The 18,358-nt window shown below is 37.5% G+C and overlaps 2 protein-coding genes across 2 annotated transcripts in view; both read left to right on the top strand.

Moving 5' to 3' along the window:
* Positions 1-200: 200 nt before the first annotated feature.
* Positions 201-10,780, top strand: corto (centrosomal and chromosomal factor corto). Its single transcript, XM_066286327.1, has one exon. The coding sequence runs from the start codon at positions 233-235 to the stop codon at positions 974-976; it is 744 nt and encodes a 247-aa protein (XP_066142424.1). The 5' UTR covers positions 201-232; the 3' UTR covers positions 977-10,780.
* The window catches only part of LOC136341391 (uncharacterized), a 126,173-nt gene continuing 108,975 nt past the window's right edge, over positions 1,161-18,358 (top strand). The window contains exon 1 of the mRNA XM_066286326.1: positions 1,161-1,238. Within this exon, the coding sequence (XP_066142423.1) occupies positions 1,214-1,238 (25 nt within the window). The 5' untranslated portion in view covers positions 1,161-1,213. The remainder of the gene's footprint in view (positions 1,239-18,358) is intronic.

An 18,358-nucleotide genomic window follows, 5' to 3' on the forward strand; every position in this document is an offset into this window, starting at 1 on the left:
ATATCTCCGGAAACAAGTCCAGCCGATTTCATCAGGAGTTTTCGCATCTTTACGAGTGATTCCCATGAAATAATTTCTAAATGTGCTTATAATACTTAGCCGTCTCAAAGGAATTGCCGGCCGATGAGTTGGCACCGCTGCACTTAACCGGCCAGACCGTCGGCAAGCCCCGACACTAGTATCACGGTGACGTAGTCCAGGCATAGACGTTCCGCAGACGGTCCAGAGAGCTATGTCAGGAAAATCGATTTCCTACCCCCACCATTCCACGCGGATCGCAGAAACGACGACCGATCGTCAGACGCAGCAGTCGAGATCGGGCCATAGATCAATGAGCAACGCGATGGCAACGTGCTACCCAGTGTCATACGAGCTGGCTTCCCCAGCTCAAAGGACAGTACCCACAGTTCAGAAGGATTACTCAAGACCATTGCATGTGGACTGCAGTGTAGAGTACGAGCTGCCTAACGCAGCTAAGCCCCCTCAAGGAGTCAGGAACGAGCCCCTGCTGATGATCCATCCTTGCTACTTCCGCAAGATAGAGAGTCAGAGGAGGAGTCCGTTCATCAACAACCTGCCCGCAAGACCTGCCACTGCCTTGAAGAGACGGGGGATGCCGCGGGGGCAACAGCTGCCCCAGCAAGTCCCCGTTCAAGCCGCCCCTTATCCCGTGCAGTACCAGACGCAAGATCGGTCCCTGTGGGACCCCCAACCTCCCATGGCACCCTGCCAGCCCCACTGCAAAAGGGATATGCTCGCCACGGCTTGTGCCGCTTACTCATCTGTGACCAATCGGGATACCAGCCTCTGGACCGATCCAGAATGCTCGCCGGAGCGACCCGAGGACAAACACATCCTCTCTGGAAAGTACCGGCAGTATCTAAGAGCCCACAGACTGCACCCCTATGTCGGTTCGGCCATCCCGCTGGCCTCGACTTTTCCCCATCAAATTCAGCAAGTGTGCTATAATGTGTGATCGCTGTGATATCGTGGTTCTTTGCCGATCGGGTTCGTGCTGGTCGAAAAGAGCAGCGGAGGCTGGTTCTAGTGGTTTCCGTCACCCTTCTTGTGATAATAGTGTGTAATTTGTGCCGCCGTTGGCGAGCGACGCGGCGCAAGCGTCCCGACGTCTCGGGCGTGGTAGTAGTGATCCAGATGATACATCAGCTGTGCATGTATTTATCTCCGACTAATAGCCTTACGACTTTGATTTATGTGGATTAGTGATCTTAACCATGGTAATATTTAGGATTATGACTGCGCTTTACGTCTAAATTTCATTCACATGATACGAGTTTGATTCATCGGAAATTTCGACGTAAAGCCTTTCCGATTAGCTATGTGTTTAGAACCTCTTCTCAAGTACCTGTGACAATGTCTCGACTTTTTAAACGATCATTTTATTCATTTTTTGGTAGAGACTAAAAGACTGTACCTTTAAAAGTACGTTTTTTGAGGTCCCCTAGCGTCAAGACCAAAAAGTGCTTTTACACAGAAATCTCAACATTCAAACTCCAAATATCAAAATGCCGTAACCGGAACCTGTTCCTAAAGGTTCCTGCGTAATTCAATTACCTATGCCAAACTGAAAAGTTCATCGTCTATTTTTATAAAATGTTAAAAGCCCTGATGTGCGAATGGCAGCTGCTCTTGCGTGACTAACAAGTTATTAAAATTCTCTGTTTAAATGCCGAAATGCATCCACTCTGCCAAGCTTACACAATCTAGGGTAGGAGTGGGTGGTAATGCCAAAAAGTATCCAAATATTGTATCAAGTGAGACAGGATAAGTGCAATGACAAAAAAGAAAATATGGTTAATATGTATGTAAAAAGCCAAATTTGAAAATTATTGTTTGACTATTCGAGCGCGTTTAAGTTCTGAGATAATCCGAGGGAATCCCCTCGGTAATCTCACTGCGATTCCGAAATATCCTTGGCCCGGATATGCTTAAACACATTTTTTCCGAAATGTATATTCGTTGTTGGTTTGATCCGAAAGGTCGAATAAAAAAATGTTTAAAAAAAATTGCAAGATGGTAAGCGTCACAAAGATACCTACGTATGGCAAGAAAAAACACAAACGACGGCAAAAAGTATTTTTGTTGGAAAAGAATAATCTAGCACTTAACCCCAATAGTGGTGGAAACAACTAAAGGTTCTTTATTTACCACCGTGTTCGATGACCTAAAAAACCAGACACGGAGGGTTGCATTACCTTTATGGCATTTTCTAGAGACTTACGACACACTCTACATTCTCCTAGCACGAAAGTCTTTCGTTTGCCTAAATCCAGTCTTTATTGCTTTGAGTCAGTCATGCCTTCTAAAGACCAAGTGGTCAAGTCGGCCCCTCTTCGCGGTAAAGATGCCACGCGTTTTTTAGCAGCATCAAACAAGAATGTTACAAGGCAAAAATAGCATTTTTCTTCTGATAATTTCTTCCAGAAGTTAATGAATTTCAAGAGGACAGAGACTCCGAATCCACGATTCCAGATTTCACACCTTGATACCGTTCATACCATATTATATTCCCATTACCCCGTAATTACACCCGCGTACAGCTCACGTATCTTACCGGCGCCGGCAACCGGATTATAAATATTTGTTGATGTTTTTCCTTCGAAGTCAGTCAAATACGAAGCAAAAACACCAAAATACGAGTTATTTTATTACAGTTCGAAGTCCTGTTGACGAGCAGGGGGTACCTTACTTAATGATTTAATAAGTGAAGCAGAGCAAATTGTTCCCTTTGAAGTGCGGTAAGGGTATTGGGCATATCCCAATTGATAATACTAAACGTTTTGGAATAATCTCGATTACTTAAGTACGGAAGATCTCCACCCTGGAAATCGTTTATTTATACCTAATTTATGCCAAATTTATTGAAACGAAATATCCATATTTCTTGACATTCCAGCCATTATCAATAATAAAACACGTTTGCTTATAATCCCTATATACCCATCACTCTAACTTTCGCTAAGCTTTTGGTGGTCCAACCCAACCAAGGTTATGCCCCCTGATGGTGGCAGTAAAGCAGTTTTTATAGGCAATCTTTTTGGGTGGATATGTCTTTTAATACGCCATAAAAACCTCAGGGCTTTTCATTACAACTATATGATTTTTTCTGGATATGGATACCATAAAGTTTGTTATTTTTAATAACCATAGTATAACAATTTATACGAATTTAAAGGTGCCATAAAGACGCCATGCTGTTGAGAGGGCTGATGATGAAGGTGGCACGTCGTATGAGATGTCGTTAGGCCAAGATCCGAATCATTTACAATTAGTTGTTAATGCCGACGCATTTAATTTCATTCGCTTTGACAAAGATTTTACATTCAAATATTCGGCCTGAGTATCATAATCTCGTAAACTCTTAAAGTAATAGCCCAGATATAATTATCATGTGTTATTCCACTTTTCTAATCGCTTGTAAGGGGAATAAATTACCTGATAATGATTCCTCGACCGGCCAATTAAAATATTAACTACCGATTCGTAAACTGGCCATAAAGGAAAAGTAATTGATTCGTATAAGGTAGAAAGTTGCAGCTAACAAGTAGCAACTTATTTATTCAATAATGAGCGTCATTTTGTTATTAGCCGGCCTTAGCATCCGGTTCGCACATGTAAATTCGCAGCCTTGGGTTTAGGCACTTTCCTATGACCAATGAAAATGCCCATAACCATCCATAAATCTTCTTCATAACCTTGAATGTCATAAACCAATCGCTTCCGTCATTGAAGATCTTATGAGGGTTGTTCACCATTCAAATTCGGGCGAGATGGGGATTATTTTAGCCTTGAGAGGGGATGCAAACTAGAGACCAAGAATTTTGGTTAGTCTGAAGGTTAGTTTAGGTTTTTAGCTAGAAGGAAGCGGATGTGCGGGTTAGTGTTAGTGCCAAGAGATCAGAGGGTTGGTAAGTAAAAGGGATTCGTAGTAGATTAGTTCAGGTTCCTAATTATTAGATGCATTTTGGTTTTTTATTTAGTTTCTGAATCGGGAAGTTAGGTTCAAGATAAAGTCAAGTAAGTGCAGGAGCAGTCTTGTTCAGATTAGTTTGATTTACTCGATTAAAAGCAAAGTTCAAAAGGTGTATCCCTTTATGTAATAGGTAAGGGATTCGAAACTACGGGATAATTCAGGTTAATACGTGTGTTTGTATGGGTTCTTGGATTCAATTTACGTGCCATAAAACATTATGAGATTCAAGGTGGCTCAGTTCCCGCTCCTTAATTAGATCATTCAAAAGCGTACCTGCACTTAGTTAACACAATAAAAACGCTTTACCACTCTTTCGGCACTTTCCATTCTTTTCCATGCAATATTTTTTCCACAATTTTGCATTTAACGAACACTCACCTATACGTTAACATTAACTAGTATGTTCGCCTAACAATCCTAAAGTATGATAAGCGATGCTTTACCGCACGCTGATTACAGTTGAGCTTGACGGTCATTGATCAACAATCTTGTAAAGTTAGTGGAGTATGAGATGTGTTGAGTTTACTGCACGGCAGTTTAAATAATTTAGCTTTAAGGGAAGATAACTGAATGAATTAAAAATGGCTATGTGTGCCACTACGGTGGGTGCGGTAAGGACGCGGTTAACGCACTTGGCAGATAAGTAATCATTTCCCTTAGATATACCTATTTTAACGATACTTCCTGATATTTGAAGGCAAGAGGGAAAAATTACGAACTAGAATGTCTATGAAAGTTCACGGTTATTTAGCAAAATGTGCACCATCCGTTCTCAGTAATAATTTCTTCATCTCAAAAATGATAATTTTTCCCGATATAGGTAGTCATCCATTGAAATGTAAAATAATCCGCTAAAGTGTTTTAATAATTAGTTTACATTACTGGTTAATGGTCAGTTTCCCCCGTCTAATATCCCTTTTAACTATCAAACGTACTTGATATTGCTTTGTTTATATCGTATAAATGTTGAAGTGTCTGGAAGCTCTACAGATACCTTTCACAATGTGGACCTTAATGCTAAAAAATCAAAGCACCAAGTAACTGCACGAGAGAAAAACAACTCCTTTGCATCGATAGGAAATTAACTTCAAGGTGACTGTACCTTGATTTCTTGGCCCTTAGCTATGTAAAGGATACGTTAGTTACTTGCAAAAACTGGTTCAGAATCACAATCTTCCCTTGATTCCATTAAAGTGCTTTTTTGTTGAGTGATGAGGTCTCGCATAATGTTTAGTCTTTACAACACATTAAAACGCAGCTAAAAGAACTTGGACGCCTAGTTATTCCGTACAAATGTCATGATTTATGTTAATGTTGCTAATCTAAATTGACTTCATGCTTTTTCTTAACCAATTTGGACCAACCCAAGTCGACTTCCTTTTTAGTTTTAACGATTTTCAATCTGGACTCACCTTAATCAAGCTCACTTTTGGGCTTAGTGATTGCGATCTAATGTAGCCTCGACGCGACTTAGGTAGCGATTCTTTACTAACTTTAATCTGAACTTTCCCCTTTAATGTCTAACCAGCTTTAGTCGAGATAGCTCTACAGTAGTCTTAGGATTAGGAATTTCTGATTGTAACTGTTCAATTACGACAGTTCGAGGTACGCGCTTTAGTGAGCTCCTGGGATTTCCGTCATCAATAATCGCAGACGTACATGATTATCTCCAATTCATTTTGTACTTACGTGAATGAGCCATTATTTCCCTAGAAGTTTCCCTAGGTGTAGACCAATCCCCCAACCTTTCTTCTCTCAAGGTATCCTGGCTAACAATGCTTCACACCATGTTTAAAACCGATAAGTCATTCCTTTAGTTATCAAAAGCCGTCCCAAATCCTGAGAATTCTTTGTAAAGTCTTTTGAATGTGTCTTTACGGCTCGGTGCTTGTGCAAGTTTCTGTCAAAATGGACAAAGTCTTCTTGATGTCTTTTTGCAACTGCCTCCGGCTTTCTAGTCCAATACAATTTCCGCCAATAAATTTGCTCTCATGCTTCGTGATTTAGATTACATGGTTCTTGGTCCAATGAAGTCATTACTTTAATTACCCATTAAACGTACAAGTAAATCAGACATTTCCTACTTGAAAACATAATTGTCCAATTACAATGCCGGCTTTTCCTGATGGGGCAATATTTCCAAATGCCACTCTGAAATGCTGATCTCGCAGGCTTGGTGGTACTCTCCTTTTTAATGATAGCGATAAAGGCCAGAGCTAAATTGCGCCACCTTTTATTTATCAAATAAGCGCGAATATATCCATCGGAACAATAAACTTTTTAAGTATACATCAGTAAATCAATAACCTCCTTGAACAAGACAATGGAGGTTGAATAACACCATGCATGGCAACAACAAAGTTCTCTACGAAATTTGAGGCAATGGGTTGCATATAAAGTGGATTTTGATATAAAAGTATTAAAAAATTGAGGTCACGGATGGCAAAGCTGTAAAATTCGTTTAATCGCTAGTTCAGATTAAATTTAAAGGCGCCTTTAACATGCAGATTTGTCCTGTAAACGGCGTTTAATATGCGGCTTCAAATTTGGTGGAGATTTAATGGTCTTTCCAAAGGTGATGGTAGGAATAAGTTAACTAGAAGGTCTTCGGTTTTAAATTATTGTAAACCGGCCAGCCTTATCGTATGGTAAATCAGTACTTCACCTCCATTTCTGAACGTGTTTGAGGAATAATTCAGCGGTTAGTTCAGGTTAGCCTAAGTAAGCCTCCTACCCAAATGATCACGCTAGGTTTCTTGAACTATAATTACTTGCAATTTTCCTCGGATTTGTCAGCATTTTTATGGTTCCAGGTTAATTTCAGTTAACTTTTCTACCTTCAGATGAATCCAGATTTAGCTTAGTTCCAAATTCTGCAATAAAACTGCAGATTTACATAAAATTCATATAAAAATAGCTTTTAATTATAAATGAATCAACATTTTCAATTATTATATCTCAGTTCTTCAATTCGTATTGCTTTAGTTAAGGTCCGCTTTAGGGTTAGTAAAAGTCGGTTTTTACACTGCTACAGAAGTCTGTCAGGATTCGTTCAGATCAGCTCCGAGTAAGAATAATAAGTTTTAAATTGGCCCTATAGATTTTGTATAGGTTCCATAGCTTCGATGTAACCTTAGGCTTAACTCAAGTTAGTCAAAGTTAATTCGATTGTCGTCAGGATTTAGGGCAACTATTCTTCATGCAGGTAATGACTAACGGGGAAACTTTCCTGCAGACATTGAATTTTTGACAAGCGTATTTATGGTTAGATCTCACTCTGCGCTTAGGTTGGGCTAATTTAAGTTAGCATTAACGTTTGTGAATAGCGGCACGCAACACTCTTTTCATAATTTACGAGTTGTTTTTGAGATATTACAGAAGAAAATAATGGTAAACTTTCTCCCACAGGAATTCGGTTTTTAACTTTCATGTTAACCTCAAAGTTAGTTTAGGTTAGCCCAAGTTAATTTTGAAATATTATTGTCTCAGAATTTTTTTTTTTATAAGGATATACTTGGATTATTACTGGTTGAGGTTTATTTAGGTTGGAACTTCGTTTCCATGGTTTTTCCTCAAAAATTTAGGTAGTTGAGAACCGACCCTTCATCTCAAGTTTGCAATTGAAGAATTAAAACTATTTCGAATGTAGACACATGTTTTTTTAATTAAATAAAAGGTTGATTCAAGTTAGTCCTGCAGATTTGAAGTTAATACTAATACCTGTTTCTCAATTCTTTATTTATGATATTTTCAGAATTTTTAAAATTTCTAGAGTTCGAGTTAGAGTCTACTTTAAGGTTAGATCTGGTTAAGTAATTTCATACGCACATTCGTCTGAATCAAATATAGCTCTAAACCATCAATTAAAATTTGCCTAACAAACCCAAACTAACCTAGTAATTTTTTATGCAGTTTCATTAAATTTACCACCAGTTTGTAATTGGAAGTTTCCCGGCTATAGCGTTAAACTATTGAGATTAATTGGGGAAACTTTAACTCAATTTCACGCGTCGCTTAGAATCTCATCAATATTTTTTTTTCAAATTTGAGCAACTTTTGATTGAGAGGTGGAACCAGGCTGCGCTGAAGATAATTTGGGAAATTTCCTTAAAAAAGTCCTCAAAATCGTTCGATATTTTTCTACTTACTTCGATACGAAAAGAAATCGATCAACACTTCGTGAAGGGAACTGATCAATGAGCAAAATTTCGATTTCTCCGGCATGAAAGAAAAGTATTTCTGCACCGGCATTGGCTTTAAGTTTAATTTCGATTCGTTCTGAAGAACTGGCATTTACTCCATTTTATGCTGTTTATTTATAATTAACACGTTCTCTATCTGACTCGTTTTTGTCACTTTAACGCCGCAATTTTGAATTCCTTTTGATTGATGTTTTTAAAGAGTTCAAAATACATATTTGATTTTCCACGTCATTTCCCAACATCTGGGGACTGAAAATTCGTCATTTCCAACAGGCTTTTGATAGAACAAAGGGGTTTAGGTGTGGGAAAAAATGGAGCAGCACACTCGTAACTTTCCAGTGCTTTTCCTCGTGCCGGGGATACAGAGGATCTTTTTTTTCGGCCCGAATTTTCATTCTTCCAGTACACTTCCGCACCAAATCTCCCCATTACATTGTCGTAAACAAACCTTTTTTTCGTCATTTGCCCGGATCATGAGATTTAGTTCAGTTCGGTAATGCCGGACAAACGGGGCCTAGTAGGTCCATAGTAAATACCTTGGAGGAATCGCTAATCGGTTAATTAAGCTCTTATCGTTCATTCAGAAACCTTTTATCGTCCAAAGCACTCACACACGGTTTAATTGAAACAATCTTGACCTTGGCCTTACGACATCTGATAAAGCGGAACATAAAACTTCGACTCTATAAATAAATGTCGATAATAGATATAGGTTTTAAAATTCCTCCAAACGCCTTGTTTACCATTGGATGTAAACAAAAGTTTAATGAATTAAATAGAGAGCTGTTGCCAGAAACGTTAAACGCTATGACAGTACGATAGTCCGCGTGGACTGTTACTAGTCATCGGAACAGCTTTCTATTCTGAATAGAGTATATCCTACGTCTTTCATTAGAATTAGGTTTAGTAATTATGAGGAAAACAAAAGGGGAAATATATATTTAAACTGAACTTATGGCAGAATATTACGGGTCTTTTATAGTAGTAATAAATGTTTGTAGACAATATTCATGTCGGAATCTTGTAGGTAAATAATGTAAAAAATGTAAATCGGGATTTTTTATAACGAAGCCTTGTCGCAGGTACTCTTTCGCCTTTTTGGTCACGAAACTGTGTAATATCATCCGCTTGTTAACAGAACGCTAATGTTATTTATTTTCCTCTGTGTATAGCGAATGAAGAGAAATGGGTAAACCTTATTGTTAGTTTGTTAAAAATCGACTGAAAACTCTAGTTGTACTGAACTGAAGAATGTAGATACTTTTGTTACCGTCATATCATGTGTACACATGTTTAGTTGGTTGAGTTTAGTAGCATTCCAATTTATATAACCTCCTAGAACAAAAGCCAACCCACAATTTGGTGTTTAACCTTAACAAATAATCGCTAATAGTTCCCAGGTTATTCTAATACTAATATTAATAGGCAAAACATAATGTGTCAAATTTAGGTAACTAAACTTTCAAATCAACGCTTTGAGGCCCGAAAAATGATGTCCACGTTCAGCAGAGGCAGTTACGTTACTACACATTAACATTAAACAGGAATCCCGACATATGACTCTGCTGATCGCGGCCAATAACATCATGTTTTATGTCTTGAACACCCAACATAAAATGGATATGCTTTCTAAATACATAATATTTGATGGGTACGTTCTATACACCAAAGAAAATGTCTATACTTATATCACGTGTAAATAAAAAAGTGTGAAAATGGGTCGGCTTGTAGGGCGCGTCCCTATAGAGCCGACTTCGAAAAAAATTTGTGAATATGTATAAAATATCGCTCTATATACATATGTATAATGTACAGCTAGTCATAGTCAAGATACGCTTATAAAGTATAATAAAACGTGTTACTGTTTTTATAGAATGAAACGGTGTTTTATTTTTTCTCTTCCGCCAATTTGGTCTTCCACGCGGCTAGTAAATCCATGGGATTATACTGGGTGGAAAATGAACCGATAACATCTCAAAAATTGTGCAACGCGAATTTAATGAAATTTAGGGATTGCCACAAGCCAATATACCCGACCCCAAGAAACAGCGGTTAGATGTGCTATGTAGAGAACGTCAGAAACATAGTAAATTTTATGATTATGCGAAACAAGAAGCTATGCGATTGGACGTTTAATTTTCGGAGGCATATTTGAGATTCCAAATAAGCCGTTTCCTCTCTTTGGAGATACAGAATAGAATAGGGTTTTAAAATGACGGTGCGCCTGCGCATTTGCCCGCCATGTGCAAGATCGCCTAAGTCTACAATTTCCTAGGCGGTAGATAAGAAGAAGAGGACCAATCAGTTGGCCCGTGTGAAATCCCGATTGAACTCCGTTGGATTTTTTCTTCTGGGGTTACGTTAAATCTTTAGTCAATCAAACCCCCGTAGTCACCCACGAGGAACTGTTAGGGAGAGTGATGGCAGCCTTTTATCTCGTGTAAGAAGATCCCCATTTGCCGCAACGGGTGCACGATTCTATGATTTGACAAATATATGTAACGCAGTGGGAGGTCACCATTTTGAATCATTATTATAAATTTAATGTTTTTACGTTGCTTTTAATAAAAATGAATTAAACATCGATGTATTTCAATATCAACAAGAAACGTACGTTTTGGAAAAAAATTACTCCAAAATCAAAAAACTCATTCACGACTAGGGGTTTTCATGAAAAAATTATCAATAAATCGGTTAATACCTACTTCCAGAAGCATGTAAAAATTGGTTACTGCAAAGGACGATAATGAAGTTGATTAAAGGATAGCAGGTAGAATTCATAAAAAAAATCATTTCTAGTGGCAATGTAGATTGTTTTTAATCTATCAGGTTTTTTCAGTCTCACGAGAATGTTTTTAAATATTAATTTACATATTCCTTGAAGATTATAGATGAATCAAATAGCCCATTCATCAAAGCCACCTAGAGGTGTTTTTTCAATTTCTGGGGGAATTTATTTATATATATACACATTTCATATAACACACATTTTTGAATCTACCCCAATGATTTTGAAGCTTTTAATAGATGGCCATTAAGGCCTTTACACCTTTATCAACGACCGGTTTAAAGAACGTTTTCTCTGCTTCTCTTAGGAGAATTTTCGGCTTGCTTTAGGAATTCTCGAGATATTTTGAAGTTTGAAACTCCAGCAAAAAGAATTCCGACCACGTCGGAGAATTCCGGATGTATCTTGTTTATCAAAAACAAAGTGTTAGTGTATTTTCGCTTGTCAAATGTTGTTTATCAAAAATGCCATTTTTAAAGGCTGGATGGTGTATTTTTCGTGAGCGGAAGTTGTGCGACAAAAGGAAATTTTCAGCTTTGGCACCCATATACCCAGTTGATACGCAAAATTGGGTCAATCCTAGTCGCAATAGAAATCCAAGCGCTCCCGTCAACTTTTGAAATTCTCAGGTTCCTTTGCGCTTAAAATTTATTTCTCGAGCGGCGCCGGAAATTTCTGGTCTTATAATAGAATTCGCGACGATCAAATTAAAAGTTATGACTAATTCTAAAATCCCATTTGTTAGGTATGGAATGAAGAGCATTCAATAGCAAATAACATACAAGATAAGGAAAATAATTAAATGTTTTAGACATGTAATTTCATAGATAATGGTCTTGTAATTGTTTTTTTTTTTTGAAAAATGAGGTCAAACAATATTTGCAAATTAGTTGCTTATCATTTTGACATAGTTGTTTAGTTCTGAGTGACAAAGTACGTGCTGTGGAATGTTGACGCATTGAAATATGTGTATGTGTATATAACATAACTTTATATGTAAACACGTTACTTACTGATAAAAAGAAGAATAAGTAGCGAGATGTGGACACATTGGTTAGGGGATTTCTATGGGAATTTCATTCGAGAAAAGCTCCTTTTTAACAATTCATCAACAGCCACTTTGGGGATATTCAGGTTGAAAGGAAGTTGGAAATGTACATGTCACATAGAAAAGTGAAAACTCCGAAAATGGTTCGATTTAAATAATTTTAGGTATACATGTTTCTTATATAGTAACATAAGTACGTTATTAAAAATAAAACAATTTCGTGGTGTTCTCTTTTTCTGTCGCGCAATTTACAGGGTATCCCGTATTAGCAGGTCAATCCGTTGATCGAAGATTCCTTATGCGAAAATAATTAACTTTCCTCATGTCAACTTGTTCTTTAGCGCTTCATAATTATTACACAGGGTGTTTAAGTAAAAAAAGTACTTTCGTTCATAACTTGGATGTGTTTTAACATTTTTTAAAGAAATTTAACAGTGATGTATAGTTCGATTAGATGCATATCTTCTATGATTTGAGTTGAAATATTTGAAGAAACAAAAGGGAAAATGGGGGTCGTATACACGTCCTTCTCTCTAATTTTTTTTTGCATACGCCATTCGTGCATTTATTTAGTTATTCAATTGTTTTTTTCTTTATCGAAATCTCTTCATTCTTGTAAAAATTCAATTTACAGCTTACTTTACAAGACATTTCAGCTTATTGCTGCCCAATACGTGACTTTCATTTTTTATTTATGTCGAGAACATAGTACCAAAACCCGCATGATTGCGGCAGAAGTACTGGGTGTACGTTGCACTTATTAATGTTTTGATTTTTTATTTGAAAAGCAATTATCTTCGTGCTAATACCCGGATTGTTATGGACAATTTGTAACATTTCGTCTTGTCGCTAACGTTAATTAAATAAATAAATAATGGAAGCCAGGAAGAGAGGCAAAAAGCTGAAATATATTCTAAAGGAAGCTGTATATCGAAATTTTACAGGAATGAAAAAATCAAGATTAAGAACCAACTAATTTGAATAACTAAACAAATGCGCCATAGGCGTGCGCCAGGAAAAGGGAGACTTGTACAGGACCCTCACTTTTTTAGTTGCTTCTCCAAATTCTTTTATCCACATCATAGAAAATGTGTGCTCAATCGAACTATACATACATCGCAGCAAAATTCCATTAAGATATGTTAAAAGAACACCTGGGTTATTAATAAAACTAGATTTTTTCACTAACTTGAACACCCTGTGTAATGAGTATAGAACGTCAAAAAAAAAGTGGCATAAAGAAAATCTTTGGTTAGCGGATTGGCCTATTAATAGGAGACGCGCTGTATTATCAGGCACTCTCAGGGTGTGCCCAACTGAGGTTACCTTTTGATTTTATTGCTCCTTAAGATCTCCGCTTTAATTGCGATCACATACATAATATCTATATCAATCAAGCACTTAATAATACTTATACCGAGCGTTAATTACACATACATTTTTTTCATATTCACGCACAGCTTCACACGAAAACCACTTTTTGCAAAATATAATTAGCAGCTGATAAATACGTTATTAAAAGCCTGCTAATGTAGCAACGTTGTGTCTACAAGTAGCTCTCCACAATGGTGCTAAGGCTTTGGAAATATCCCCATTGTTTCACCCATCCTGATTTACATTAAATGCCCTCTAAATAAGCAAACTAAGGTAAGTTGGATTAATTAAGCGAGCTCTATGGCAAACACAATAAAGGCGAGAAAACAATAAAAACATCTAGGCCAAGACGACAACTTTTTGTAATAAAAGTCTATTTTTTCAGTTAAACAACCGCGTTAGGAATTTTAGCCATTAATAGCAGTAATGCTCCTTTATTCTGTTTGATGTGCTTAAGATATGCGAGGCATTTTAAGTAGATATAAATAATGCAGGGTGACGTATGTATGTAAATGGGTCACATGTTCGAGATATGGCCATAATAAACAGCTCCGCGTTTGTAATTAGTTTTCTAATATTTTAATTTTTATCATCGCCAATTTTCATTTTATGTGGCTGATTGAAAAACAGGTTTCTTAATGCCGATCAATGCCACGGCAAAAACTGCTTCGTTATTTCTCTGTCAATCAAAATTCTTCGAGACAAACACAGAAAAACAATATTTGCCATCAGTTAAGGAGGAATTATATTCAGGTACATACTTGCAATCGGCATGTGGAATATGTATTCGATTAGAAAACAAATGGCCATTACAACCACTTACATGTTATTGCTATTTACATTTTAACGTAATTACTAATGATAATTAGTAGCGGAGAACAACACGTCTGTAATTTCATTGATAAATTGTAATTATTGAAAAATATTTTATTCACAAGCTTAGGTAATTACATGCTGCTATTGAAAGCAGCAACAATCCTTGCCTGCTTGTTTCACAGTTTTTACTGAATTGTATTGCGTTTAAGGCCTAATAACGTGGTTAATTCAAGTGAGAAGTCGCATTGCATTGATCCTCCGATTAGTTGGTTGTTTATTATCGTCGCTATTGATTCGTATAGCTGCACTTTGATTTAAGTTCCATTCAACCGAAGTGATCTATGTCTTTTCCAAGATCACGTTAACCGGATCTGAGAATCGCTTGACGGTAGAGAGGAAAGCCCTCCTCGAAGCAAGATTTTCATTCGACGTCAAGCTTTTCGTAGAAATCGAGAATCTTTGTGTGATTGTTTTTGTGAGCCCATATGGACGATTAATTTGAGCTACTTTTTTAAGGCGATCGCTCCGCATGTTACCCAGATATCGGCGTTTCGATATTCGAAAAGTGGCTCAAATTCGGTGCTTCCTCCTTGTGGAAAGTTTAAGAAAATTTCTGAATTTTTGATCTACCGATTTTCGGATTAATGAAGAGTCTTTAAATGGCATTTTTAGGAATCACGGTTTTCCAGCATCTTCCAAAACACCTACTAATGCGATCGCAGGAACCAAAAGAGACCTTGCAAATTCGCTTGGGCACCGTAATCGACCCGACCAATTCGAGTTATTTTTCCGGTCAATTGTTCGACAGTTTTCATTCGAACACGTTCAAGACGATATTGAAGGTGGAGCGATCATTTTAACAAAAAAATTATCTAAACTTTCAATAAATATTCGAATAAAGGCAGCTATAGTTTAAATGCAGAATTCGAAGATGTGCAGTTCATTGAACGCCATGGATGGCTCTATTTATTGTTTGACTCTTTGGTTCTGCTGAAGTGGTGTACCAAGACCCTCCATAAAGTCCTTCACTTAGACGACTCTGATTTACGAGGATAGTCCTAGATGCTGTCGACCTAAGACTTAAAAAAAAAGGTATATCGGAAAATATTACATTAGTTCTCAACACAGTTTCCTTTAAGATTGACACACTTTTCCCACCGATGCTCTTTGGCTTCTAAACCCTGTTAATAGTAAGAACTTTCTAATGTTTCTAAAATAGAGAATCCACCTCTTTATTATTGGTAAATCTCTTTTTACTGAGCCATTTTTTCATGTTTAGAAATAGAAAATAATCTGAGAGGGTTAAATCTGGCGAATAGAGCGGGAGAGGACAAAATTCAAAACCATGTCGATTGATTTTGGTCATTACGATGATGGAAGTGTGAATTGGTGCGTTGTCTTGCTGGAACAAGTCTTTTTTTTTCGCCAAATGCGATCGCTTTTTCTCAATTTATTCGCTCAAACGCTGCCAATAAATTTCTATAATATTCTCCGTTTATTGTTTTTTGCTTTAGGGAGATAGTCAATGAAAATTATCTCACGTGCATCCCAAAAAAACTGACGTCGTCACCTTTCCTGCAGATAGACCGGTTTTCGCCTTCTTTGGAGCCGATTCTGCTTTTAGAGTCCATTGTTTTGATTGCTCCTTCGTCGCAGGTGTGAAATGATGGACCCATGTTTCATCCATGGTTATGAATCGTAGCAAAAACTTGGCTTTGTTGTTCCGAAACTTTGCCAAACACACCCTTGACACATCTTCAAGGTATTGTTTTTGTTCAATTGTGAGTAATTGCGGCATCCATCTTGAGCACAGCTTTCTCATATCCAATTATTCGATCAAAATACGATGTCCAGTCTTTTTTAAATATCTCCCTTCCAGTGTAGTTTTATAAATTTTCATCACAATTTCTGGAGTGGTCGGATCTGGAGTGTCATTTAATCGACCACTGCGGAGTTCGACTTGGTAGCTCGTACTATCGCATTTAAACCTTGCTGCTCAATTTTTTACAATTGTTAAAGGATGACCAAACTTCTTCAGAGTAGAATCGAACTCCGTATTGATGTGGGATAAATTAAAACTCTTCAAATGAAAGTGTTGAATAACGTATCGATGACCAACTTTTTCCAAGGTGACAAAATCTCTAAAATCGGCTCTAAAATAGATATAAATCGACGTAGCATCTTCAAACTTTAGATTTAAGCTTTTTAAGGTTGGGTCTTGGTAATAAAGGAACATTTTTAACGAAAAGATTGCCATCTATATGTCATATCGGGAACTTCTAAGACTTACCCTTGGAGACAAATGCTGGAAAATTTCTGCGAATTTCCAGTTCGGTCAGTATTTGATCTTTTTTTTCTCAACGGTACTATGCGTAAGCGCCTACCCTCGAAAAACCTCGGGAAGAAACAACCTTCTGCCGACTTCGGGACTATCCCTGAGGAAGACATCGTCAGGATTGGAGAAGATTGCGAGTGCCTACTACCTACTCCATTTGTATTCTGCCAGTTGATTCCGCGCTTTCCTCATCTGTTATGCTTTCAAAATGTCTACTGCCTCTTTAGATCATTTCGGCCCTCTCGTATCTCTTTTCGCTCTTCGTTCAATCGAGAGGAGCTTTGTGATTGCTTCAAGCTTCCCCACACTTGATTTGTGTCCTTTCAAGTATCGGGGCAACGCTACTCTTCCTCCGTCCAATAACTTTTGTGTTTGTGCCCTTCTAGTGATATACATATACATCGGATATAAATTTTCTCTTTTCTCTGGAAGTTGTTCCTGCATATTTGCGTTTTTCCCTGAGTTGCTTCTCTTTGTCTTGACGCATCCATACGAATATGGCTGTCTTTGGGTGTTTGATCCCGTTATCTTGACCTTCCATGGCCTTTCCTGTCGTGTTTGCTTCAAGGGCTAATTTCTGATGATGCAATAGGTCGTTCCTCCGCGGTTCTTCTCTTCCATCCTTCTGCTTTTCGCATTTGTTACTTTTCTCTTTCTCTCTTACCGGATTCGCTGGTGGGGACATCCGGGGGTCACCAGATGGAGGTACGTACAGGTTTTGGACTCCCATTTGACTTGGTTTGACGCTAAAGGTGTGATTTCTGTCTTTGATGAATAACCGCATGAAATATCCCCCAGTCACTGTTACCTCGAAAGTAGCATGATGAGGTTTTTTTTTTCACTATTATTAGCTCTTATGATCTCATACATGAATGCTAGAGTAATTGCCAATGTACGTACTAGTAACTAATACTCACATGTGACACAATAACGTAGCTTTCGGTCCCAGCTCAGACAAACAACAATGTGCTTTCCAAATAATCATACGAACATGTGTCACTCATTATTCACTATAATATTGAGGAGCCCGCACTTAAATTATTTAAAGGCTCATTATAAAAAGTAGATCAGCCTTAATTGGCCTGTATTGTCTATGCTCGATAATGATCTGAAAGTAATTATTATTGCTGGTTGCTCATAGTACAAAATTTTTCTCTGCAATAATTAAAACTACAATAATTTATGTTTGAAATCTTTTCGTGCCCGTTTTTTTCGCCTTTCTTATTCACGGAGTGAATCTCGCATTGCGAACAATAGAAGTTAAGCAAATGTCAGAGACGTACTTTCGGGCGAAAATATCAAATTATTCCACATTATTCTGGGATAGCGAAAGGTCATAGACGAACCCATCAAACGTCGAGAAGCGTCTAAAGAATTCCTTAAAATATTGAATTAATAGCGAATCAATCAATTGTCAGTTTTTTATATAAAAAGCCAGAGTACGTTGCAATTTAAATATACAGGGTGAAACAGATCATCGTGGAGATATTTCAGGGGGCGATACTACTCTGCAAAATAGTAAAAAATTATAATAGACCCATGGTCAAAACGTACCATCTTAGATAAACAGGGTGGCAAACTTGTACATTTCTTCTCACGTTTAGCATTTTTCTCACGTATGCATTGTGATCATTTTTTTACGGTTTTCATATCTGTTTCTGTGAGACCCTCGAGAACAAAATGTCAAAATCGGCGGTAGCCGCATACATGTGGTGTGTTTGGGCCTTATAATAATATATGCTTTGCATCTTTTTTTGAACATCCTGTATGAATTCTGATAGCAAATTTTAATTATTTCGTT

This window comes from Euwallacea fornicatus, chromosome 10 (assembly GCF_040115645.1).
Source record: "Euwallacea fornicatus isolate EFF26 chromosome 10, ASM4011564v1, whole genome shotgun sequence".
Taxonomy (NCBI): Eukaryota; Metazoa; Arthropoda; class Insecta; order Coleoptera; family Curculionidae; genus Euwallacea; species Euwallacea fornicatus.

What these genes read in the sequence shown, in the direction of transcription:
- corto (XM_066286327.1), top strand. Translation starts at nt 233, where the DNA reads ATGTCAGGAAAATCGATTTCCTACCCCCACCATTCCACGCGGATCGCA.